This window comes from Galeopterus variegatus, unplaced genomic scaffold (assembly GCF_000696425.1).
Source record: "Galeopterus variegatus unplaced genomic scaffold, G_variegatus-3.0.2 Scaffold1617, whole genome shotgun sequence".
NCBI classification, from domain to species: Eukaryota; Metazoa; Chordata; class Mammalia; order Dermoptera; family Cynocephalidae; genus Galeopterus; species Galeopterus variegatus.
In genome coordinates this window covers 422,521-449,326 of record NW_007727728.1, presented here as the reverse complement: position 1 = coordinate 449,326, position 26,806 = coordinate 422,521, and the positions used below count along the sequence as shown (strand labels likewise).

General features: G+C 36.7%; 1 protein-coding gene across 2 annotated transcripts in view; it reads right to left on the bottom strand.

The window, feature by feature from the left end:
* The window catches only part of STIL (SCL/TAL1 interrupting locus), a 67,875-nt gene extending 41,727 nt beyond the window's left edge, over window positions 1–26,148 (bottom strand). Inside the window, exons 1-12 of one of the 2 annotated variants that reach the window (XM_008578002.1) lie at window positions 26,074–26,148; window positions 22,285–22,392; window positions 20,388–20,500; window positions 19,296–19,483; window positions 18,199–18,241; window positions 17,994–18,057; window positions 14,711–14,794; window positions 13,371–13,457; window positions 11,809–11,959; window positions 10,676–10,785; window positions 6,235–6,349; window positions 4,105–5,064 (exon numbers count right to left, since the gene is read on the bottom strand). In XM_008578002.1, coding sequence (XP_008576224.1) covers window positions 4,105–5,064; window positions 6,235–6,349; window positions 10,676–10,785; window positions 11,809–11,959; window positions 13,371–13,457; window positions 14,711–14,794; window positions 17,994–18,057; window positions 18,199–18,241; window positions 19,296–19,483; window positions 20,388–20,500; window positions 22,285–22,392; window positions 26,074–26,117 — 2,067 coding nt within the window. In that variant the 5' untranslated portion in view covers window positions 26,118–26,148. Of the gene's footprint in view, window positions 1–4,104; window positions 5,065–6,234; window positions 6,350–10,675; window positions 10,786–11,808; window positions 11,960–13,370; window positions 13,458–14,710; window positions 14,795–17,993; window positions 18,242–19,295; window positions 19,484–20,387; window positions 20,501–22,284; window positions 22,393–26,073 lie in introns of both variants that reach the window. The other variant, XM_008578003.1, reaches the window with a different exon arrangement.
* Window positions 26,149–26,806: the final 658 nt, after the last annotated feature.

The following is a 26,806-nucleotide window of genomic DNA, read 5'->3' as shown; positions in this document are numbered from 1 at the left end:
GGTCACAAATCAAGTCTTAACAAATTCAAAGAAAATGGAATTATCCCATGTATTTTCTCAGACCATAATGGATTAAAACTAGAAGTCAACAACAAACGAAATTCTGGAAACCGTACAAACACATGGAAATTAAACAGCATTCTACTTAATGACATATGGGCCCAAGAAGAAATCAAGCAGGAAATCAAAAAATTTATTGAAACTAATGAAAATAATGATACATCATACCAAAACCTGTGGGATACTGCAAAAGCAGTATTAAGGGGGAAATTTATTGCATTAAATGCTCACCTCAGAAGAATGGAAAGATGGCAAGTGAACAACCTAACACTTCACCTTAAAGAACTAGAAAAACGGGCCGACCCCACGGCGCACTCGGGAGAGTGTGGCGCTGGGAGTGCAGTGGCGCTCCCACTGCAGGTTCGGATCCTATATAGGGATGGCCGATGAGCTCACTGGCTGAGCGCGGTGCGGACAACACCAAGCCAAGGGTTGCGATCCCCTTACCGGTCACACAAAAAGACAAAAACAAACAAACAAAAAAACGAACTAGAATAACAAGAACAATCCAAACCTAAAGTTAGCAGATGGAAAGAAATCATTAAGATCAGAGCAGAACTTAATGAAGTTGTAACCCAAAAAACAATACAAAAGATCAATGAATCAAACGTTGGTTTTTTGAAAAGATAGATAAAATTGACAAACCATTAGCATGGCTAACCAAAAAGAGAAGAGAGAAGATTCAAATAACAAAAATTAGAAATGAAAAAGGTGATATTACAACTGATTCATCTGAAGTACAAGGAATCATTCGAGACTACTATAAACAACTATACGCCAACATATTTGAAAATCCGGAGGAAATGGATAAATTTCTGGACACACACAAGCTCCCAAAACTGAGCCATGAAGATGTAGAAAATCTGAACAGACCAATAACAATAAAGGAAATTGAAGCTGTTATCAGAAGGCTCCCAAAAAAGAAAAGCCCAGGACCAGATGGATTCACAGCAGAATTTTACCAAACATTCAAAGAGGAATTGACACCAATTCTTTACAAACTATTCCAAAAGACTGAAACAGACACAAATCTCCCAAATTCATTCTGTGAAGCAAACATCATCTTGATACCAAAACCAGGTAAAGATATAACCAAAAATGAGGGCTGCGGACTGATGTCCTTGATGAATATAGATGCGGGATCCTCACTAAAATATTAGCAAACAGAATACAGCAACACATATGTAAAATTATTCACCACAATCGAGTGGGATTCATCCCAGGGATGCAGGGTTGGTTCAGCATGTGCAAGTCAATTAATGTGGTACACCATATTAATAAAATCAAACACAAGGAACATATGATCATCTCTATAGATGCTGAAAGGGCAGTTAATGGAATTCAGCACTCATTCATGACAAAGACCCTCTATAAGTTAGGTATGATTGGAAAGTATCTCAACATGATTAAGGCCATATATGATAAACCCACTGCCAATATCTTCCTGAATGGTGAAGAGCTGAAAGCTTTTCCTTTAAGAACAGGAATTAGATAAGGATGCCCACTCTCATCACTCCTATTCAACATAGTGTTGGAAGAACTAGCCAGAGCAATCAGAGAAGAGAGGGAAATGGAGGGCATCCAGATTGGAAAAGATGAGGTCAGGCTGTCCCTGTTTGCAGATGACATGATCCTATATATCGAACAGCCTAAAGCCTCTACAAAAGAACTCTTGGAGTTGATAGGTGATTTCGGCACAGTGGCGGGATGCGGAATCAACATGCAAAAATCAGTGGCATTTATATTCTCCAATAGTGAATGTGCAGAAAGAGAAATCAAGAAAGCCTGCCCATTTGCAGTGGCCACCAAAAAAGTAAAATACTTAGGAATTGAGTTAACCAAGGATGTGAGAGATCTCTGTAATGGGAACTGCGGACCACTGCTGGGAGAAATTAGATACAGGAAGATGGAAAGATGTTCCATGCTCTTGGATTGGAAGAATCGACATGGTGGGAGTGTCCATGCTACCCAGGGTGATATGCAGATTCAGTGCAATCCCTGTCAAGGTTCCAATGACATTTTTTCTCAGAAATGGAAAGAACTATCCAGACATTTATACGGAATAACAAAAGACCACGCATGGCCAAGGCAATGCTGAGCAAAGGAAATAAAGCTGGAGGCATAGCACTACCTGACTTTAGACTATACTACGGAGCTATAGTGACCAAAACAGTATGGTACTGGCATGGAGGCGGATAAACGGATCAGTGGAATAGAATAGAGAATCCAGAAATCAACCCACACACCTACAGCCACCTGATCTTTGACAAAGGCACCAAGCCTACACAATGGGGAAGAAACTGCCTCTTTAGCAAGTGGTGCTGGGAGAATTGGATATCAATATGCAGGAGAATGAAACTGGACCCATACCGTTCACTATGCACTAAAGTCAACTCAAAATGGATTAAAGAATTAAATATACACCCTGAGACAATGAAGCTTCTTAAAGAAAACATAGGAGAAACACTTCGGGAAATAGGACTGGACACAGACTTCATGAATATGACCCCAAAAGCACGGGCAACAAAGGGAAAAGTGGACAGGTGGGATTATATCAAGCTGGAGAGCTTCTGTGCAGCAAAGGAAACAATTAACAGAGTTAAAAGACAGCCAGCAGAGTGGGAGAAAATATTTGCAAAATATACATCCGACAAAGGATTGATATCCAGAATATACAAGGAACTCAAACAACTTTACAAGAAGAAAACAAGCAACCCAATTAAAAGATGGGCAAAGGGGCTAGGTAGGCATTTCTCTAGGGAAGATATACAAATGGCCAACAGACATATGAAAAAATGCTCAGCATCACTCAGCATCCGGGAAATGCAGGTCAGGGCTACACTGAGATACCATCTCACCCCAGTTAGGATGGCTAAAATACAAAAGACTCTGAACGATAGATGCTGGTGGGGTTGCGGAGAGAAGGGAATTCTCATACATTGTTGGTGGGACTGCAAAATGGTGCAGCCTCTGTGAAGTATGGTATGGAGGTTCCTCAAACAATTGCAGATGGATCTGCCATATGACCCAGCTATCCCACTTGCTGGGAATATACCCAGAGGAAGGGAAATCATCAAGTCGAAGCTATGCCTGTTCCCCAGTGTTCATCGCAGCACTCTTTACGGTGGCCAGGGGTTGGAACCAGCCCAGGTGTCCATTGTCAGATGAGTGGATACGGAAAATGTGGTATATCTACACAATGGAATACTGCTCAGCTATAAAAAGGAATGAAATATTGCCATTTGCAACAACATGGATGGACCTTGAGAGAGTTATATTGAGTGAAACAAGTCAGGCACAGAGAGAGAAATGCCGCATGCTCTCACTTATTGCTGGGAGCTAAAAATAAATAAATTCACACACACACATACACACAAAAAAAAAAAAACGTGGGGGGGAAGAAGACATAACAACTACAGTTCCTTGAGGTTGATACAACGAGCAAACAGAAAGGACACTCTTGGGTGGGAGGGAGGAGAGGGAGGAGGGAGGGAGGTTTCGGGAATGGGCCACAATAATCAACCACATTGTATATCGACAAAATAAAACTTAAAAATAAAAAATAAATAAAAACAAACAAAAAAAAACCAAAAAAACTATTCCCTAAGGTACACTGGCTAAGGGTTAGTATTCATACTACAGGGTTAACAAACTAGAGATGTATCAAAATCTACTATCCAGCTTTTTATATTTAGTTGTATATAAAAGTTTAGTAAATTATAGACTTTTCACTGGGGACAAAAAAAAAAGAAAAATGCAATTATGTTGTAGGTTAGGATATGCACAAAACAGAAAGAAAGAAGACTTGCTTTCTAGTCCTGGTTCCACTACTAACTAGCAATGTGGCATTGGCTTAAATTATTCTCTAATTCTCATTTTACTTATCTGTAAAACAAGAGGACCTAGAATTCAGTTTCCAAGGTCCCTTCTAGTTCTGACATTTTGCACTTTTATTCTATAAAATGTAATTACTGAAGAGAATTGCCAGATTTTAAGAACCTGTATTGACACCAATAATTTAACAGAAGAATGCACCAAGCAAACCTGCGCCTGAAGTAGTCTCAGCTGTCTGTCTTGTTCTGTGAGAAACCGATATGCATCTGGAGATAGTCCCATCATTCCATTATCTGACTCAGTCTTGGGTGTTTGCATGCACACTGCACAAAGATGTGGGTTACACGAGTCCATATGTGAAGGCAGTCTTGCCACAGGCGATGGTTCTACACTGCTGTGGGGAAAACCACCTGGGCCTCCTTGAAGTCTCAAGGCTATAGGACTACTTGAAGAACAGAATGCATTAGGGCACAGAGATGGACAACCACTTGGGTGAAATAATGAATGCTTTTGAAAGGCTTTGGACTGGAGCTCTTGAATGGTTCCTACTGTATTTATTCCTTGCCAGGAATTTACTGGACTGTATCGAATATGGCCATGATGCTGACAACAACTGCAGACATTTGTGGAATAGTAAGATGATGGTGGGGGAGTAGATATCTGAAGTTCCATTGGTTTTCCTGAATTATGGGTCGAAAAAATAAAACTGTGTGGATGGGACTGTGGGACAAGAGAAGACTGCCTAGAATTAAACGTGGAGGGTCTTTCAGGATACTCTTCTATTTGTACATTTCCAGCAGAAACTGCTTGAAGCTTTTCAGATGTATCAGGCCCGTTAAGAAAAGATGGTTTAACATTGTTCCTGATACAGGGGTTCCCTTTCACACAGGTGGATGACTGTCTTACTTTGTAATGTCTCAAAGAAACAGTGCCCTGGTTTAACTGATCTGATAATCCACTCAAGGATGGCTCTCCAGCTTCAGCTTCTGGGCTGTGTTTCTCATCACAAAGCTGGGGTTGCAATGGCTTCAAGTGTTCAGAGTGGTTTATCAACAAATGAGGATTTTCCTTATTCACTATCTCCAACGAATTAGGCAGAGGGTATGATTCTATGAAATTGCCATCCAATACAAGTGAAAGTTCAGGAACAGATGGTTGGATCTTAGAAATCTATAAACAGGAAAAAAAGAAGAAAAAAGTATTTTTTAGGATAAAAATATATGCCTTCCTTTCCTTAGGCCAGAATTTCCCAAATTATATCCAATTAGGTATTAAAAAATGTTTATTCTTTGTTTAGACCATCAAATAAATATTTTCTAGACATCTTCTAGGCACTAGGAACACAATTGTATTGCTAGGCACTAGGAAGACAATTGTAAGCAAAATTAACAAGGCCCTTGCCCTCAAAATATAACTAAGCATTTCCCAAACTTATTTAATAATGAAACTCTTTTTATTGGAACACTGATTAACATTGGTTAGGTCACAGAACACAATATGGGAAACTTGTTTTATACAATACACTTTTTTAACCCTCTCTCTGCAAAAAAATTATCACAGGCAGAATGCTTCAACAAATCTATGTTCATGAAAAAAAATCTAGTAGCAAATAATGCTTATGTTCCTGAAATAATAAAGGATCTTCCAATAAATATTTCAGAATATTTATCTACTAAGTGAAGTTACTCACTGTTATTCCTTCTACTAATATCAACTAAAAGAGTTGGAAGCAGAAAAAGTAAACAGAATACTTTCTGTGGTGAATTTGATTATAATTTGATATTAATTTTTAAAAATCTTTCCCATTCCTTTTTCTTCTAAAATAAATAATTAGTCCAATTAAGGTAAACAACAATTCTAAAATAACCCACTGGTTGATAGCAATCAAAAAATTATGATGGGGTTTATTAGCAATTAACTTCTGAAAGTAGAAAGTTTTCTCAGAATATAGTAATAAAAACCAACTTCGTACTCTGCTGATAGTTTAGAATGTTGAATCTATATGGACTAAAAAGCACCAGATTCTGAAACCAAACCTCCTGAATTATAACTTAGGCAATCTATGCCTCAGTTTTCTCTGGGAATAATATGTACTTATTACATGTATATTATTATACACATGTGTATTTATGTATATATACTTACATATAATAAGATTTATGTGTACCCATGAGGTATATATATCTCTCTCTATAAATATAACCATATAGATATAGATAGCTAGATAAATTTTAGCATAATATTTAAATAAGTTTAAGGTAGTAGTATTCAGTGCTTTAACATGAAGAAACTTTTAGTTGTCTAACCACAAGGGTAAATTTATTAGAAGATCAGTGATACCTTCTGGCTCACCGGATGAGGACTAGGAATTGGTCTTGGAGAACAATCTTCATCTTCAACACCAGAGTCATGATCATTTACTGGCATTTTCCCAGGAGATAACTTTTGGGAAGACCTAAAGAGTAGAGGGGGAGACAAGAAAAACCTTCAGTAATCCAGTGTTCTTTCTTTTTGAAATTGAATAAAGCCCTTTGATAAGTCACAATAGTATTTCAATCGCTTAATTTAGTTTCTGACAACCACATATTATTTTACGATAGGGGGATATGAACCCGTGACCTTGGTGTTACAAGGCTGCGCTCTAACCAACTGAGCTAACCAGCCAGCCAGGCCAATGTTAGTCAACTACAAAAGCTGGTCCATTTAGACTCATACTTAACAGACTACCCCATTTGCCTGATCATGGCTGGTTTAATCCAGTACTGTTAATGTCACAATAAATCAACAGTCACTGAATATCTTCTGGTTGAACACTTTGAGGAACACAGAAATAAGACATAACACTTACTGTCAAAAATTTTATAATCTGGCAATAGAGATGTACACTGACTGTATTAAACACCCACTTGTGTTAAAAAGGAAAACTAAATAAGAAATTACATTTCCCTGTCTACTTATATCTTTGGTGGGAAGATTCTTTGAGACACTGAGATACCAAATCCCATTTAGTCAGTTGTAATCATTGTATCACAGATAACATGCTCCAGCAGAACACAGAAAAATTTAGAGTATTGGTACTGAGTTCGAAAGCTGAAATAGAGTTCAAGATTAATGACTTGGCATACAATATGAATTATGTTTTTTTGCATCCTAAACTAGGTAAAGTCTCAGTAAGATGCATTAGGGAAAAGAAAAGATAAGCCAGAAAGATAAGAGAGCTTAGAATTCATGGGGTCCCTAAGAAAGCAGCCTGCATCCTGTTTCATGCAAGTTGAATCTTCCCAAGCAGGGAAACAACAGAAACCCCAAGATAGATTTGAAGATCTGACAGCAGAAAAGACCTTTGCCTCAAACCCTGGTAGTCTATAGAGACAGACATTCACAGAGTTCTTTCTGTGCAAGGTATTACAACAAAGCAATCAGAATGTCTATATGGTATGCTTAAGCAGATGGGTCTGCACCAGTTCTACAAAGCTTTCCCCCAATATCCAAGAATGACGTGGGAAATACAGAATGATATCTCATGTGGTCAGTGCAGCATAGACATGATGCAGAGAGCCAGTGACCTGAATAGGGTGAAAGGGGTTGCAGCAGAAACCTGCCAAAGATCAGATGTAAATGAAAACACCTCAGCAGATAGCACACAGATGAATGATAATAATGTCACCCCATATCACCATTATTGTCATACCACTAGTCCCTTCTACATTACATATAATCCCAGAGGAAAGGGTATGAAGAGACCTTGAATTGACTGAAATTTGGTTTCTATAACACAGTAGAATAGGGGCTAAAAATAAATATTAAGTTCAATTACTAAAAAAAATTACATTTTCTTGTACACTTGAGTTGTGGCATGAGATTAACATTCTGCTGTATACTTAAAGATAAACACACACACAGAATTACTGACATTGAGCAATAAAATCCATTTCTTAGCTTTTTTTATCACCCAAGGCAAAAAGGAAAAACTTTAGGTTGCATATTTACACCAGTTATTTAGGCAAGACAAACATTTTACTGAAATCCAAAATGACTGGTCCTTATTAAAGCTTTGGTCAGAGTTGAAAACAGACATGGTTTTAAACAACATTGTTAAAGAAATTACCAGTGTCTCCTTAGTTTGTTTTTTTTTCTTCCATATTCAATAGAATGTTAAATAAAGCCTTAAAATTTAAGCCAGTAAAGATGTTCCTACAAAGCTATCTGTAGGTGTTCCTACAAAGTTTTCTGGTGATCTCATCTGTTTCAAGAGTAACTTAAAAAGCCCAGAGAAGAGTGAGAGGGTATACTTTAGACATCTCTCCAATCCCCAGGAGCTTTGAATATGTTAATGTATGTGGTAAAAGGAAGTTTGTGAGTGTGATTAAGTTAAAGATCTAGGAGTTTGTGAGTGCAATTAAGTTAAGGATCTTGAGGCTGGCCAGTTAGCTCAGTTGGTTAGAGCACAGCCTTATAACTCCAAGGTCATGGGTTTGGATCCCCATACTGGCCAGCCACTGCCACCCCTTCCCCCCAAAAAACCCCAATCTTGAGATGGGGAGATTATGTATATTATCCAGGTAGGCCCAATGTAATCACAAGAGTCCTTATAAGAGGGAGGGAAGAGAGTGAGAGTCAAAGAAAGAGAAATAAAGAGGGAAGCATAGGTGAGAGGGAGGGCGGGAGAGGGAGGGGGAGGGAAGGAGAGGGAGAGAGAGTGGGGGGGGGAGAAGGAGAGAGGGAGAGAGAGAGAAAGAGAGAGAGAAATTTGAAGATGCTGTGCTATTGGCTTTAAAGATGGAGTAAGGAAGGGGCCCTAAGACAAGGAATGCAGGTGGTCTCTAGAAGCTGGAAAATGCAATAAAACAAATTGTCCCTAGACCCTCCATAAGGAATGCAGCCCTGCTAACACTTTGATTTTAGCTCCAAAGACCCATTTTGGACTTCTGACTTCCAGAACTGTAAGATAATTTGTGTTGTTTTAAGCCACTATGTTTATAGTCATTTGTTATAGCAGCAGTAGGAAACTAATACAGATAGTCATAATTCCCATTTTACAAATGGGATACTGGTGTTTAGAACCAGGACTTCAACATGGATATGTCTGATACCATAATCTGAGCTCACAACTTTTTTGTGATGCAGCCCCTATGAATAGTTGGCATAGACGGCAGCTATTTTAAACCTGTATCTTAGTTAATTTCCACCTAAAGAATCAAGTGTAAGGACAGATGACTGAATGCCACATAAAAAGTCAAGCCATTTCATCAAAAAGATAAAAGCATTCCAGTAATTCATAAAGAACAGCTACTTTACATCTGCTTGTTTCTAAACAGATGGTATTAAAGAGGCCCAAAGACGGGTTCAGATTACAGTCAAAAAGTTAAGGAAAGGACAAATCAACTGCTAGGATGAATTAAAAATAACAATAGTTTCTAAAGAGGCAAAGAATAAATCAGCATTCTTTTTTTTTTTTGTCTTTTTCCGTGTCCGGCAACGGATCGCAACCCTCAGTGTTGCCCCCGCACCGGACTGGGGACCAGTAACGGGATCGCAACCCCTTTTTTTGTCTTTTTCCGTGTCCGGCAACGGATCGCAACCCTCAGTGTTGCCCCCGTACCGGACCGGGGACCGGCAACGGGATCGCAACCCTCGGGGTCGCTCCCGCGCCTCGCTCAGCCAGTGAGCGGGAACCGGTCTGTATGTGGGATCCGAACCCTCGGGCGGGAGCGCCGCCACGCTTCCCAAGCGGCGCACTTATCCAGTGCGCCACCGGGCCGGCCCTAAATCAGCATTCTAAAGCAACTTTTAACTGAGGTTATTAAATATTTGGCAAGTATTAACTCAAATTAATGAAACTCTCAAATAATATGGAAAACACTCAATGCTACATCACTGAGTTAAAAATTCCATGAGGAAAGGGACTATGTCTGCACCTGTTCTGTATACCACCATATCCCTAGTCCTCAGCACATTACCTGGCACACAGTAGAATAAATGAAAAGACTAGAACAAGGATGTGATGACTAATTTTATGTGTCAACTTGGCTAGGCCATAGTACCCACATATTTGGTCAAATATTATTCTAGATATTTCTGTGAAAGTATTTATTAGATGAAATCAACATTTAAATCAGTAGACTTATTGAGTAAGGCAGGTTACCCTCCATAATATGGGTGGGCCTCATCCAATCAGTTTAAGTGCTTAATAGAAAAAGATTGATCTCCCTTGGAGGGAGAGGGAATTCTACCAGCAGACTGCCTTGGGACTCAAACTGCAACTCTTCTCTAGGTTTCCAGCCTACCCTGCAGATTTTGGACTTGCCTAGTCTAAAACTGTATACATATCTTGTTGGTTCTATTTTTATCTAGAGAACCTTGACTAACAAAAGGTAAGATATACTGACCCAAGAAGTCACAAGCCCTTATTTAATTAATATTCTCCAAGTATATTTGCTTTAAAAGTTTTAAAACAAACTATTTCTTTTTTAGGTAGAAGAGTTATTTTTATAGCAGTTTATCTGATAGGCCCAGGTTTAAAACTACAAGGAAGGCAAGAACAAACAAAAGCCACTAAACAAAAACAGGATGCTTCTTCCTAAGTTAATTTACTAATACTTTGTTTCCCCTGTATAATAAATCAACTCAAATGAGAACTGTATCAGAGTTGTCATTTCATTAAAATTACCATCCAGTTTCCTAATTTCATCAGAAATAACTGGAGTTATTTTAATTACTCACTAAAAACTAAAGAAAGTAATTTAAAAAGTACACATAATAATGAAAAGATCTCTTTTACCTCTTAATTGAAAGATTCTGAGAAATCTTGTTGAAAAACTCTGTTTCTGCATTTTGGCTTTCAGCACTGAGTTCAAAATGGATTAGATTTTTGTCAGAAGGTTCAACATTCTGAAATGAAGCAGATCATACTTTGACTTAAATAAAAACACTTGAGAATTCTATTTAGATAAAAAGCTCTGAAACACGGGGGGTTCTGATTTCTATAACTGAAACCATTTTTTAAAAAAACTGTCCATTTCCCTGCTACGTAAGTGAAAGTGAAAACTTAATCACCAGTATTATGTAACTTAATAACCAGGGATTCAGTGAATATAATAACTATGAACCGAGAATGCAGCCTAAAGAATAAAATGATAGCTAATAAATGCCCCTAAAATAGAAATAAATTATAGATTTCATTTAAGATGATTACATTTATAATTAAAATTAAAAAATCTTAATTCACAAACATACAACTTATAAATGAACTCAAAAAAGGCATAACAAATCTGAGTGGGAACACATAATTATTTAGAGGTATTCAATATTTTTGTAATAAAATAAGGTATGTATTTTTATTATTGGTCTGAGACCTAGGATAACCAACAATTTTACTGAAAAGCAGTCTTTGAATGTTTTTATATAATGACACCTACAGTTTCAAAGATCTACTTTTTCTGTGCTTATCATCTATGCATTTTATTAGCTATAGCAACAATCTATTCTGATTCTTTGGATTATATTATATAAATATTGACTTTTACGTGTGAAAAACCATTTGTTATACCCATATATTTTAAAATAAAACAGTCAAGACAAAGAAAACACTAAGATCACAAAATTAACTCTCAACAGTATAAAATGATATAAACTACTGATGTATTCTTCAAAGATTTTAGAAATACATGGGCAAGTTATTCTGTGGATAGCCTCCAATCCTCTATTATAATCTGGTTCTAAAGATATGGTTTAAGACTTACTTAACAAAAATTAACCATAAATGAATAAAGTTAATATTTGATAAGATTGATTGTAAATAAACAAAGCCTAACAGTTTGAATTTCTGTTTTAAAGGGTAAAAGCCATTGGGTTTAAACTGCCAGAGTACAACCCTAAACAGTCATTAATGTACTAGGTAATAAAATCACTTACTTTGAAAAGATGTAAAGTTTCCTTGCTGGTTAGTAACTGAAATCGAAGGTCAGATGCATTGCTTTCACAAGGGAGGCATTGATAAAACTCAGGCTCCTTATGTGTCACAGAATAGAGAACTATGATAAAATTTCCAGATTCTGAAAAAACCCTGGACAGAAATGCCATTTAATTAAAATTTAATGAGGATAACAATATGACATTCAAAGAACTCCATGTGAGTGTCCCAATCTAGTTAACAGATGATACTAAACAGTCTAATTTTTGGACAAAAACCAGGGGAGGAAATTTATGCTTACTTTTTAATGTTCTTAATTTTTAATTTTTAAAATACATTTTATTATGAAACACATACAAGGGTACTTCACAAAGTTCATGGAAAGATTAGTATTACCTTTTAATTCTATTTTTCCACAAACTTTTTGAAGTACCCTCATTATTCCTTATAAAACTTCAAACAAAACAGGAATGTATAAAATACAAAATAAAAACCACCCCAACTTCAGTCTCCAGTTTGGTGTATATACTTCCAGAACTTTTCTTTAGGCATACACAAACATTTTATATAATTCAACAAAAATGGGACCATATTATTTGCAAAAGCTATTTTTTTAATGGCAATCTATCTTGTATCTCTTTCCATGTCACTATTGTATATTATACCTCAGACTCCCTTATTCTTTTTTAGTGACTACCCAATATTTCACTTTATAGATGTGCCATCATTATAAACTCACCTAGGCTTCTAAAAATGGTTACTTAAATTAGTTACAATATTTCACTTTTATAAACCCTGATAAAATGAACATTAATTTTATTATTCACTAAATGACTCAAAAAATATTTTTAAAGTTATCAAGAGTCCTTAAAATATACACTAAAAACCAACTATCTAAAAATGCTTTTTGCAGTTGTCTCCACTTTGTAAAATGTTGAATGAGAAATAACTTAGGAATATGTTATACTACCAACAAAACAAAGCAGTGCAAGGATGGAGAGGCAGAATGTATGTTAATAGACAAAGAAAATAAGAGGCAAATAGTAGCATCACATACAAAATAAAATTAAATGAGGAGTTGAGGCTAGAAACTGTTTCCCTAACTATTAATTCCAACGCTTATGCTTTAGTTCCACGAAGAAAATTAAACATCTCATCTCAAATGTTTGCTAGTGTACTTGTAGTAGCACTGTGTACTTAAAACTCTTGTGAAGTAACAAATTCAAACTCATTTGTAGTTATCTCACTGATAGTTAATCTTTTTATTTATAAAATATGATGCTACAACAGATAATCTCTAGGGTTTTTTTTCCAACTCTAAAAAGTGTATCTTCTGTGATATAGTTCCGTGGTTAGGCCAGTGAATTCCTTCATATTTCCAAGAATACTGCAACCTCATCTTTTTTGTCTAGTTTTATTCCCACTTACCATAAGGTTTGTTTTCTTAATGTACTCGTTTATAAGCATTGAAAAGGTGAAGGCATTACATGAATTAAATGAAATCAATAAAATATGAATGGGGGAAAGATCAAAGTAAAATACTACAGAATAAAATATCACTTGCCTTTCTCGAATAGAAGAACTGAATATGTATCGCAAGCAACAAGCCCATACCTGAGGACTATAGATATGTATAATTCCAGACAGCCAACTAAAAGAAAAAAAATGAAATTAAAAACTATAGTCACTTACAAATTAACATACTTTAGACTACGTTCTTCTCAAAGTCATATGGCAGAACCTTGGCATTTACCAGCAATACAATAAAAGACTTCACAAATAAGTAATCTACAAATGCCAGACCATGCTGATAATTAAGAGGGAGAATATACAGATATAGATATCTACATAACTGTATCTACCTATCTATCTATCTAGAAAACAAGTGTGCACTTCTCTCTCTGGAGAGAAAATGGTTGACAGAGGTGAAAGCAAGATGCTAGAATAAATTAGCCTGAACCAGAAAGAATGGGCTAAATTAGAGGAGACTGAAATTTGCAGCCTAAAATTACTTTATAGAGTTGTTGAGAGGAATAAATGCTGTAACATATGTAGGTAACCTGAAACACAGAAGGCTCTTTAAAGTACTCACTTAGGCATCAATAACCTATAGCCAATACCAGGACCATAGCAAATGTAAGTAGGTTTCACAGTCCGGAGAATATTTGTGTATTCTCATTAACTTTGCACAAGCCATTCCCTCACATGGGTTGCCTTCCCCATCAATCCTCTCTTCTACTATCCAAACAATTATAGGTTCAGTTCAAGTATGCCTTCTCTAAGAAAACGTTCCCATCGTCTGTCTTTTAGAAATACTAATAGTGCTCACTGTCTATACTATCATTTCACAGCAAATCATATACTTCATTATTATTTATTTTTCCATGTGTGAATATTTGAATGTTTTATCACCTCACTTTGATGATAAATTCCTTGGGAAAGAGCTTTAAACTACAACAGAGTATCAAAGATAATGTTATGCATATGTAAGCACTCAATAAATACTAAATGAATATAAATCTCTGAATATATAACACTAAAGAGCATTTCTGCAATATTGCTTGGCAATAAATTTTAAACAGTTTTATCTTGAGCCCTGGATTCTTTAAGTGCCTTAAGGTCAAGGGATTGTGAGAGAAGGTTGAAGAAGTAGGACTCTAAGTCTTCAACTTCAATCAGAAGAATTAAGCTTTCATCTATTTTATATATTGGAGTTCTTCCTAACACTATGCAAAATCTTCTTTTAGCTGATTCTACTATTAAAACAGATTTTTATTTTACCATTGGCCTTTGTGGCTTTATAAGATATCTAAATATTCATTGTACAAATAACTCACATGCATATCATATACATTTGAATACATAATTGGCTGAAAAGGTTTTCATAAATAATGCAACACTTACATTCCCACTAATGGTAGAGAATAAGCCTTGGGATCTGATTCCAGCAAAAGTAACAATTTGCGTGTTTCATCCATGGTAAGATATCTAAACAGAAGACATCATGTAAAAATAATTGAAAGTATGTACTTTTTACTTGAAAGAGATAATCTGAGTGCTGAAGCATATTTTAAGTAGGGGAAATGGTTCAAATGAACATCATCCCTCATGCACACAAAGTAGTTCAAAGTGACTTGGTAAAAGGAAGACTCTGATAAAAGGAAGAGAGTAAAGAGATTTAATATCTTATAATTTTTTTTTTTTTTTTTTGTCTTTTTTCGTGTCTGGCAACGGATCGCAACCCTCAGTGTCGCGCCCGCACCGGACCGGGACTGGCAACGGGATCGCAACCCTCGGCGCTGCGCCCGCACCTCGCTCAGCCAGTGAGCGGGAACCGGTCTGTATGTGGGATCCGAACCCTCGGCGGGAGCGCCGCCACACTCCCAAGCGGCGCACTGTAGCAGTGCGCCACCGGGCCGGCCCAATATCTTATAATTTTTATCTGTCTATTAAAATGGTCATTGAAGACTATACACCTTTAAAAAAAGTTTTGCTCTGGGCCGGCCCGTGGCTCACTCGGTAGAGTGCGGTGCTGATAACACCAAGGCCATGGGTTCGGATCCCATATAGGGATGGCTGGTTCACTCGCTGGGTGAGCGTGGTGCTGACAACACCAAGCCAAGGGTTCAGATCCCCTTACCGGTCATCTTTAAAAAAAAAAAAGTTTTGCTCTACTTTACCTATAATTTACTTTCATCAAAAGTGTTAACATTAAGGCAGACAATTTCAGAACCAAATAGGGTTCCTTGGGAGAAGTGAATTTCCTTTTTACTGAAAGTGTTCAAGCCTCCAGGTGACTCAACAAGACTACAACAGATGTGACTTTTCACTGAAGGAGGATGAATTAGGGGAGGTATAATCAATCAACCCTCCATATACTACATTCCTCTAACTACTGTCAAAGAACTTTGGAACAATCATGATAAAACCCAAAAGCTCACTTTTCCCTAAACAGACATACTACATTTACATCTCTTTATTACATATTATTGCAGTAGTATTTTTTTGGTTTTTTTTTTTTTTTTTTTTTTGCCAGCTGGCTGGTACAGGGATCTGAATCCTTGACCTTGGTGTTATAACACCACGCTTTAACCAACTGAGCTAACTGGCCAGCCTGACAGTAAGTTTTAAGAAAACAGAAATCCACAGTAGCATTGCTGAGAGTTAATTTTATTGTTATGACTTTAAATCACAGAAGTAAAACAATGCTGTTAGTGATATAGAGTCTTGATAGTACAACTGATCATACATTTTATTGCTATAATAACCCTAAATCACAAAGATAATAAACTTATCAGGCCATGTGACAAGAAGATTAGCCTGAGTTGGCATAAGATTTATGTATCAACAATGACACTTACACCTGCTTTGAAATCTCTCTCCCTGCATTGCCCCTCTGATAAATTACTATTCCTTAAAAGAATTAGTTCAGACTTTCCATGATTTTCGCAGGCAATTTGGCACACCTTCCTGCTTTCCCAGCACTGTATATAAACTTCCATTATAGCACATCATGTGTAAATGTTAATATTTTTAATGAACAATAAATATAATTTTTTATCTATTTATTTCCAGTGCCTAACACAATTTTCATATTGGATCCTAATAAACATTAGGGTGAATAAGTGAATGTGGTTGGGGAAAAGAACAAATGTCACAAATTTAATAGTTAATTCTAGATAGGAAGGGGCAAGGGGAATAGAGAAGTGATAAAATATTTAATATCCTGGTTACTATCAGTATGCCAAGGGATCACAGATGGGTAACTCAAAGAAAGGTAAATTTATGCTGCATGAGTAAATGGGAATGGGTAGTAAGAAAAACAAATTAAGTTTTTGGTTAATTTTAACAAAAAATCCCACGTCCCAGTTGAGAAGCATTCTACTGCTCTAAGAAAATTAAATGTTCCGTTTGATACAAACATTTCTGGATCACTATGACTTTTGACCATTCCATGAGTCTGTAATACACCAACACTTTTTACTTTTTGCCACTCCAACCAGAAAGCACTGCTCTGGTCAGAATCTGGAGCTCAAAATGCGACCTTACTTGCTACTGCAAACACTTTCTGAAAAGACAGTCTTCTCTTCTTCTCATCCTCTTTTGAAGAGGCATTTCTGAGGATAAGACTTGGAGTTGAGTGCACCTTGGCAAACATTTTTGGCTCTAGAGACCTAACAGGAACTAGGGTGGAGTCAGTGGGAAAGGAAGCCAGAAGCATAATGCTTAGAGCTTATTCTGGCCAAACTTTAAGCAGAGGGTGCTTACATTGTCTAACCTAGTTCAGTTGACAATGAATAAAGAAAGTAAACAAAGTTTCAGGAATGTAGCCCTACTGAGGATTAGAAAGCACGCATTTTGGCTTACATTTCCTAAGAAACTAAGAGGGTGATAGAAAGCTGGAGAGGATTTTGCTCCAGCATCTGAGGAAATTCCACCCTCAAGTACTTGACCATTTGGTAAGCAAGAGTAGTATAAATCTTTATTTAATTATCTCCATTCTCCACTTGCAGTGCTCACTATTCACAGTTAAAACTGCATATTGTAAGTAAATTCTCCAGCCTCTTTTAGGCTCATAATTAGTCATATTATAATTAAAAAGAACAGAAAGAAAGAAAATGGCCTAAAACCTAAGTAAAATACAAAGGGCAAAATGATATAGAAGATAATTTCTCCTTACATTTTCAAGTCATAAAATATCAACCAATTTTTTTTTTTCCTTTTTCTCTCTTTTCGTGACCGGCAACGGATCGCAACCCTCAGTGTCGTGCCCGTACCGGACCGGGACCGGCAACGGGATCGCAACCCTCGGTGTTGCTCCCGCACCTCGCTCAGCCAGTGAGTGGCCGGTCTGTATGTGGGATCCGAACCCTTGGCGGGAGTGCCGCCGCACTTCCCAAGCGGCGCACTGTAGCAGTGCGCCACAGGGCCGGCCCAATATCAACCAATTTTAACATCATTTTTAACACCGATTTTTTGTGGGGTGGTGGGCACAACTCTTTGAAAGAAAACTCTATATTCAGCAGAAATGAACAACTTCCTTTTTACCGTCCCTGGCAATCGGTCAAGTTGTCAGATCTCTGGCATGTAAACTAACTGCACAATTATTTCATATTATGTGAATATCCTGAAAACATACTAATGCAACCAATATTTAAAATTTGGGTTTAATATATCTTTCACTTACCCATATTTATAGGTCCCTTGAACTTGAGAAATATTTAGATTACTGCTTAAGTTTCTTGCCAGAGCTGTTGGAATAATGGGGATGGGCTTCACAGGTGTGCATTTAAAGTTATTTGCTAGAGTTACTGCTGCCCAGTGCAAGTCAAACTCCACACTGTCCAAACTCTCCTTGGAGGTGATATGAGCTCTTAGGGAAAGCAGTTTACCACAGTCCAAGGAATCTTTACTACATACATGGTGCTGTAGAGCCTGAAGAATCAATATTAATAGTTATTTAAAAATTTTGAAATGTGTTCATATCTCTAAAGTTTATTTTATACAGTACATATATACACATATATCTTGCACTAACAAAATTAAATTAGTTCTGATTTACATTTCAATACTCATTTCCTCCATATGACCAAAAGATTACATGAACAATTATGTTAAGTAAATAATATTTACTGTCCCAAGCTCCATTACACATTTCCAACTTAGATGTCCTACCGGCACTGCAAATTCTTACTGGGCAATGTCACACCCAATAAATATTTACTACATGGGAAAAAAATGGACATAAGTTAATTGACTTAGCCTTAGAGAATCTACAATCTATTCCTCTGATTCCTTTCATATTACCCCAAATTGTCAAGTTAGTTCTTCCTCTGTATTTGCTCATGCCCACTGTGTCCTTTCCAGTCTCAACGACACCAATCTACTACAGGCTAATACATTCCTCTCTATACATAACCAACTACTGTGATAGCTACTCTCTCTGACTTCAGTCAGCTTACACTATCAGATTAACTATTCCTGATTTGACAGTATTTCCTCTTTTCAGAAACCTTCAGTGATTATATGGCCCATAAAAATGTTCAAATTCCTTAGCCTGACAGACAAGGCTCTCCATAATCTGGCCAAACTAATACTCTAGTCTGATTGCCCAGAAAACCAGCAAAAATCTACACCCTTCATAGTCCCCTAAGCACATCTTGAACTTTCCTATCTTGGTCACACTGCTTCCTCTTCCAGAATGCTACCCATATTACCTACCTAGGATTTTTGCCCTCAGAAACCATACTTAATTGAATTTTAGGTCCACAATAATTCACTCAGAAATTACTGTGAATACTTCTCAAATATGGTTTTATCAAATTTTAGCATACTATACACAATTTGATTCTTGTGTTGAATTAAGAACAGGTTGGCCACTTAGCTCAGTTGGTTAGAGCACAGCCTTATAATACCAAGGTCACAGGTTCGTATTCTCATACCAGCCAGCTGCCCCCAAAAAAGAATAATCAAGTTATCAAAAATCTACCTTAAAAGTTGAACTCAGGTCATCTGTATTGTAAACTATCATTTCTCTTGAACAAAATCCTTGGGTATGAACTTCACATGGAATTAAAAAGTCCCCAGGAAGAGACGCAGTAGGGGTTCTTTCTAAGCATTCTGCTACTTCTCGACCAGGATCAAAGCGATCTACTGTCAATGTTACACCTTCTTCATCTGAAGAACAAAAATAACAGCTATTATATAGCATGGTAATTAAAAACATGAAATCAACCGAGCAAGGCTACATTATAGCAAAGCATTTTATTCATGCCAATAGTATACTAAATTCTTATTTTAAAAAATGACTTGCTTATATATTCTTCCACCTGACTAGACTGTGAAGTCTATGATGGGTACTTTTACTCATCTTCATATCCTTTGTGCACAGCAAAGAAAATAAGCACAAAGCACATATGTGCTTTGAATCAATAAATACAAGAATATTTCAAAAAGTTCATGAAAAAATAGAATTAAAGGATAGTATGAATCTTTCCGTGAACTTCTTTTTTTTTTTTGTCTTTTTCGTGACTGGTAAAGGGATCGCAACTCTTGGTGTGGTGTCACCTACACCGCGCTCAGCCAGTGAGTGCATTGGCCATTCCTATATAGGATCCGAACCCGCGGTGGAGCGCCCTCCCAGCGCTGCACTCTCCCGAGTGCGCCACGGGCTCGGCCCTTTCTGTGAACTTTTTGAAGTAGACTTGTATAAATCCTACTGTAGTCATACAAATAATTTTTTAAAGTACATTCATGCATTGCTTAATGATAGGGATACATTCTAAGAAATGCATCAGTAGGGGATTTTGTTGTGCAAACATCATAGAGTATAGATGGTATGGCCTACTACACACCACCTAGGCTATATATTATAGCCTCTAGTGCTCCTAAGCTGCAAACCGGTACAGCATGTTACTGTACTGAATACTGTAGGTATTTGTAACACAATGGCAAGTATTTATGTATCTAAACATAGAAAAGGTACAGTAAAAAATATGGTATTACAATGTTATGGGACCACTATTGTATATGTAGTGTCATTGACTGAAACATTGTTATGTGGTGCATGACTATAAATTACCTTCATCCACTGTGAGAAAACCAAGTAAAAAGCATGGCAATTCTTTTTTATTCTGCTTAGCATGACGATAAGCAAGTCGGACAGACTTTTCAGTTACCACAAGCCTTGGATTTCTGCAAAATAATAAAAGTCTTTTATGAATGTGGTGGATATGATATCCTTAAAATCCCTCCTGCCATGAAATGCTGCCTAAAGTATAACACGTATCTTTTACAATGTACAGAAAGTGATAACACCAAGGTCAAGGGTTTGGATCCCCATATCGGCCAGCTGCAAAAACAAACAAAAAAAAAACGTATGGAAAGTTCATTGTGGGGAAATCCCAGGGTCAAAAGCAGAGGGTAGGAGGACCACCTGTAAACCGGAGCAGCAATAAGCAGACACTGAAGCTATAGTAGTTCTTCAGGCATTTACATAACTTTATGAACCATAATAGGAATTGACAAACTGTGAGGTTGGTCTCCCATTCTTGCAAATAAGGTTTGTTTGAAACAGTCATATCCACTTGCTTACATATTGTCTATGGACTTCAGATATTAGCATTATTGAATATACAATATAAATATAAGAAGGAATCCAAAATACAAGCAAGGAACAAGATACTATGAAAAAAACTTGTAAATATGAAAAAGAACCATACAAAACTTACAGAAAGAAAAAATATGATCAATTAAAAACTCAATGGATTATATAATCAACTGAGATGAGTACATGAATGTTTATTATTATTCTATAAATTGTGCATATATACTATAAACATTATTTCATATATATGTATACTTTCAAATTTAAAAAATCTAAATGAACAGGTTAGATGGCAGCTAAACACATCTAAAGAGAAAATTAGTAGGGTTAAAAACGAAAGAAATTACTCAAAATGTAGCATGTAGAGACATGGAGAAAAGAATGAATAGTTCTAATAAATATGAACTTCCACAACACTTTCCCTGTTTTTGTCAATGATACCACCTTTATTTGCCAATTACTTTAGAATTTGAATACTTTTTGACTTGTGTCCTCACTTAAGTTCCTCTATTCAATCATCATATTCTATAAACTGTTTGTTTCTTTCCTCTTGATCTGAATACTGCTATACTCTTCTAAGTCCTTATAACAGATACCATTTATTGAATACTTTCTTTTCCAGGCACTGTGCCAACTGTTTTAGATTCTGTCTCATTTAATCCTTACAAGAGTACTATGAAACAGGTATTATTATAGCCTCTTTATAAATAAGGAAACTGATCCTTGGTTACTTTACTAAGGTCACAGAAATAAGTGGTAGAATCAGGACTTGACTCCCAAGGCACTCTGACTCCAGTTACTGAACCTTAAGACACTATAATATAAATCTATGTGATTACAGAAAATCATCTCACAGCTAGGCTGACTCTAGGCTCTCCCCACTATAATCCATCCTTGTTAGAAGACTGCTGTTAACGAGTAACTCCCTCATATACTAAATCTCAGTGGACCTATTTTCTATTATTTTAAGCCTAAACTTCTATGTCTTTCTTTCAAGGCCCTGGACATAGCCGAATATTTCACACTCTTTCTAATCTGATTCACTCAAAATCAGTTCAATCTTCTCAATGTTTTACAAAGATACCATGCTGAAAGCATAAAATGCTTTCAGTTTTTATATTTCGTCTCTTGAATTTCTCCAATACTCAGAACTTTAGATTTGCAGAATACTTTAACTGTGAAATTCAGATTTTTCTCAAAAGTGCAAGGAACAGATTTAAGAAGAAACATGGAATATTTCATCTGAGGGGAGCTTTTAAATGGAAAAGTAAAGAAAAATGAATAATAGATCACAGTAATCAACTCTGCCTTACACATCCTTTTATGACACCTATATATACTGGCTTGATTTGAAAAGAGAAATATATTATACCTGTAGTAATTGAGATGTAAATAGATGAAATCTCCAATTGGCATTGGGTTCCAAAGTGCACATTTTGATGGAGGAAAGTAGAAAGGTACCATCCTGCTTGAAGGAAACCTTTAAAAAAAAAATTAAAATTAAAGCACAAAGAAAAAAACAAACTTGGTAAAATTTTTATAAGAAATAGTTAACTGCGCCGACCCTGTGGCGCACTCGGGAGAGTGCGGCACTGGGAGCACAGTGGCGCTCCCGCCACGGGTTTGGATCCTATATAGGGATGACCGGTGCGCTCACTGGCTGAGCGCGGTGCAGACGACACCATGCCAAGGGTTGCGATCCCCTTACCGTCACAAAACAGACAGAAAAAAAAAAAAAAAGAAATAGTTAACTGCGCCGACCCTGTGGCGCACTCGGGAGAGTGCGGCACTGGGAGCAGAGTGGCGCTCCCGCCACGGGTTTGGATCCTATATAGGGATGACCGGTGCGCTCACTGGCTGAGCGCGGTGCAGACGACACCATGCCAAGGGTTGCGATCCCCTTACCGTCACAAAACAGACAGAAAAAAAAAAAAAAAAGAAATAGTTAACTGTCTTTAAATAACAGGGCTTTTCAGATTACTTTTGTAATTTTATAAGAGTTAAAAAATATTTTTTAAAAAAGTAAAAAGAAAAATCACCTCTAACTATTATCAGGAGAATATGCACTCAAAATCTAGATATGGCTTTTTTCTGTCCTTTTTTTCCCTATACATATATAAATATATATACACATAAGCTTTTAAAAAATAACTGGATGATCAGTCCTATAAAATCCTCTTCAAGAAAAAGTATATAAACCATGAATTTACACTTAAATTTAAAATTAATAATAATAATACAAAATACCGAAAAATTTTTTTAATTAAAATCTTTCTGAACTAATTTCTGAATAATTGCTAGATAATAACCAGTTATGAAAAGCACAAAAACATTATAGAGTCTTAATTATTTTTCATTGTTTCCGAATCTGATATCTTGGGCCCTGTGACACAAGTCTAATTATTGAAGCATCAAAAGGACATCATGTGGGCTTTGGTTAGCATGGTGTTATAACACCAAGGTCAAGGGTTCAGATCCCCATACTGACCAGCCATCAAAAAATAAAAGGACATCACGATAAATAATTCCACAACAAAGATCCCAGAGGCAATGTAAAAGAAAGTTTCAATGTTAAATCATATAGGGTAACATCACAAAGTTTAAATTTTACATAAATGAGTAACATGAGAAAACCACAATAAGAAAAAGGCAATGGAAAGGAAAGACCAGGGAGAAAATGACCAAAGTCATCACATGTAATTAAAGCAGGAAAGGTCTCACAGTGAGCTTCCTACAACAGTGCATTTGCATGGTGGCAGACTATTTTGAAGGAATATTTATCATATTCTAGAATATCGTTATAGATCTTAATTTCACGTATCATCCGATGAAGCTTCTCAACTAAAATACGAGCCCCAGTTTATTGATCACCCTTCTACATACTAGGCATCCTACTGGGCACTTTACATACACAATATTTCCCATTAAGACATTCTAGAAACACTTCATTATCCACTTTATAGATTAAAAACTGTAACTTTCCTAACATCATATAGTAATTAAGTAGCAGAGCTGGGACTTGAATCTAAATGTGTCTGATTTCAAAGCATATACTTCTAGGAGCTGAATGGTGTAGTAGTATAGAGCTTGGGTTCAAATTCTGACTCTACCACATTCCTGCTGTGTTCTTTCAAATCTTTGTCTTCATAAATCCTTATAAATCTTTGAGTTTATAAGGATCCCCATACCAGCCCGCTGCAAAAAAGTAAATAAAAATAATATTATGTGTAGGATTTTCGATCCCCTCTTTATGAGGACAGTCTAAGATTAAGAAATTTATTCAAAGTCACAAAGCTAGTAAATGACAAAACTGTCAGTTTATCTGTCTCTCTATTTAATATATTTGTCACTTACCCATCAGTGAAAAGCAGTATATCATGGGGGTAAAAGCGAAGAGCCTGGAAATTAACTGCTTGGGTCTGAAACCTGGCTTCACAATGTGCTGGCTGTGTGACTTTCATCAAGTTAATTAACTTCTCTTTGCCTCAGTTTCCTTGTTCGTTAAACGGGATATTAGTATCTCCTTGTAGAGTTATATTGCATATTAAATGAGTTAATATATGTAAAGTGCTTAAACAATTCCCATTTCATTGTAAGCATTCAATGTTAGCTATTTCTTTTTCATTCTCAGTAATCTGCAGTACCTTTAAAACTCAACCTACACTACTTCAGTTTTACTTTCCTCAGCAGTACAGAAGTCATGCCAGGTTTAAATCCTAGCTATACCATTAACTAACTCTATGCACTTGGGTTGGTTAATCTCTCTATGCTACAGTTTCCTCATTTAAAAAGTTAGGAAAAAAATAGCACCTATTTCATATGTTTGTTATGAGGATTAAATAAGAATAATGGATGCAAAGTGCTTAGCACAGCATCTACCACATAACAAGACTTCAATAAATGCTGTTATTGGTCTTTTTCTTAATCTAGAGTATACAGGTAGACTTTGAATGCAGGGGAGATACAAACTTCTCCCTGAAAGTGGGTGCAAAATTTTGCATGTATGTATGTAAGTGCTTTTTCTTAGAGAATGAAATGCACAGCTCTTATCAGATATTCAGAGGGTCTATAACACCTAAACACCCATGCATACACTAATCAGAACTGCTAAACCTCCGAGATTACTGAAAACCAGAGGTTACTATATGAGTAAAAGATACTAGAATATGCCAGGAATGACCAGTTTAAATCACATGAGTATATGTCTTACCTAGAATGCAAGAAATGAATTTGACCCCATGGTCAATCAGACAATAAAATAAAAGATACATTGAACTTTTTACACAACTGTACCTTTTAAAGAACAGAAGTTAATAAATTTTCAAATAAGAGGTGGCACTGGGGTAGAACAGAAGGGCAAGAATTAAAGCAAAAGGAATATGATATCCTTCCTGGGACATGTTTCCCATTGTCTTCACTAAGAACATCTGGCACAAGGAAAGACAATATGGAGAATAAAGGTACCTCATGGATGTTATTCTAATTTGGAAGAAAAAAAACTGCACATGTCAGCATTAACTGTCCTTCCCTAGGGGAAAAAGAGCCATGAATAATCCAAAGAGCCAAATAACACAGGCCAATATGCCTGGTCCCCACGTCAATGACAGACTGAGAAAATTAGGAGACAGGTGGCAAGCTCCTCCTTCCTATTTTACAAGTGGGAAAGGCTTAAGGACATTTGAGGAAATTTGGTGTACCCAGTGTGAAATTTTTCCCATCAAGGAATTAGTGTTTGGAAGAGGAAAGAAACCCAACCACTTTCCCACTTGTCTAGGATGTAAATAAAAACTTATGTAATTTATAGCCTCAGTAGTTCAGGTGCTATTTCCCATCAATGAAAAGATCCTCAGTGTAACTAAGCGAAGGAGAGAACGGAACTTGTATTTATTGAGTGTCTACTAAGTACCAGACCCTTTAGTTTAGTAACCTTATTTAACCCTTCGCAATAATCTTCTGTTAGATAGATTACCATTCCCATATTACAGATGAGTAACTGAGACTTAACTTGATCAAGGTCACCCATATAATAAGTGGTAGAGCTGGGATATGGACCCAGATTTTCCTGATTCTAAAGATTATGTTCTTTCTCCTCTTCTGACCTACCTTCCCAAGTTGTGTAAGCAGCTGTGAAAAAAAAAATTTTTTTAAACTATTTCTATACCTGGTATTCATCTGGGGACTTGCAAGAGGATATACAGGCTCCATGATATTTGGTGAATGATTTATTCAATTTGGAATCCTCAGTATCCTAAAGAAGTAAAGAGAATATTACTCATGAATGATAAAACCAAATAAGAAGAAACATGATTTGGGCCGGCCCGGTGGCGCACTGCTACAGTGCGCCGCTTGGGAGCATGGCGGCGCTCCCGCCGAGGGTTCGGATCCCACATACAGACCGGCTGCTCGCTGGCTGAGTGAGGTGCGGGCACAACACCGAGGGTTGTGATCCTGTTGCTGGTCCCGGTCCGGTGCGGGCACGACACTGAGGGTTGCGATCCGCTGCCAGTCACGAAAAAAGACAAAAAGAGGAAAAAAAAAAAAAGAAGAAGAAACATGATTTAACCACATAACAAAATTACAGGTAAAACTAGGTTACATATATTAATGTGACTATAGGTTAATAAGATTAAATGCTTGTAGATTCTGCTGACCATTTTCATACTTTAGAGTCATCCTGCCTATAAATTAATGTTAAATTTATTCCAGGCATCAAAATCTACCACTGTATCTATTCATTAAGCACAGATTCTGCCCCAAAATCTTGGTATCAACTTAGTGAGGTGGGGAGAGCAAACAATATTTACATATGGGATTTTGACCAGAAGCCTCACAATCCTCAGAAAACTATGAGGCAGCAGATAGGAACAATTTGGGCTAGGTATTTATTGGGCCTA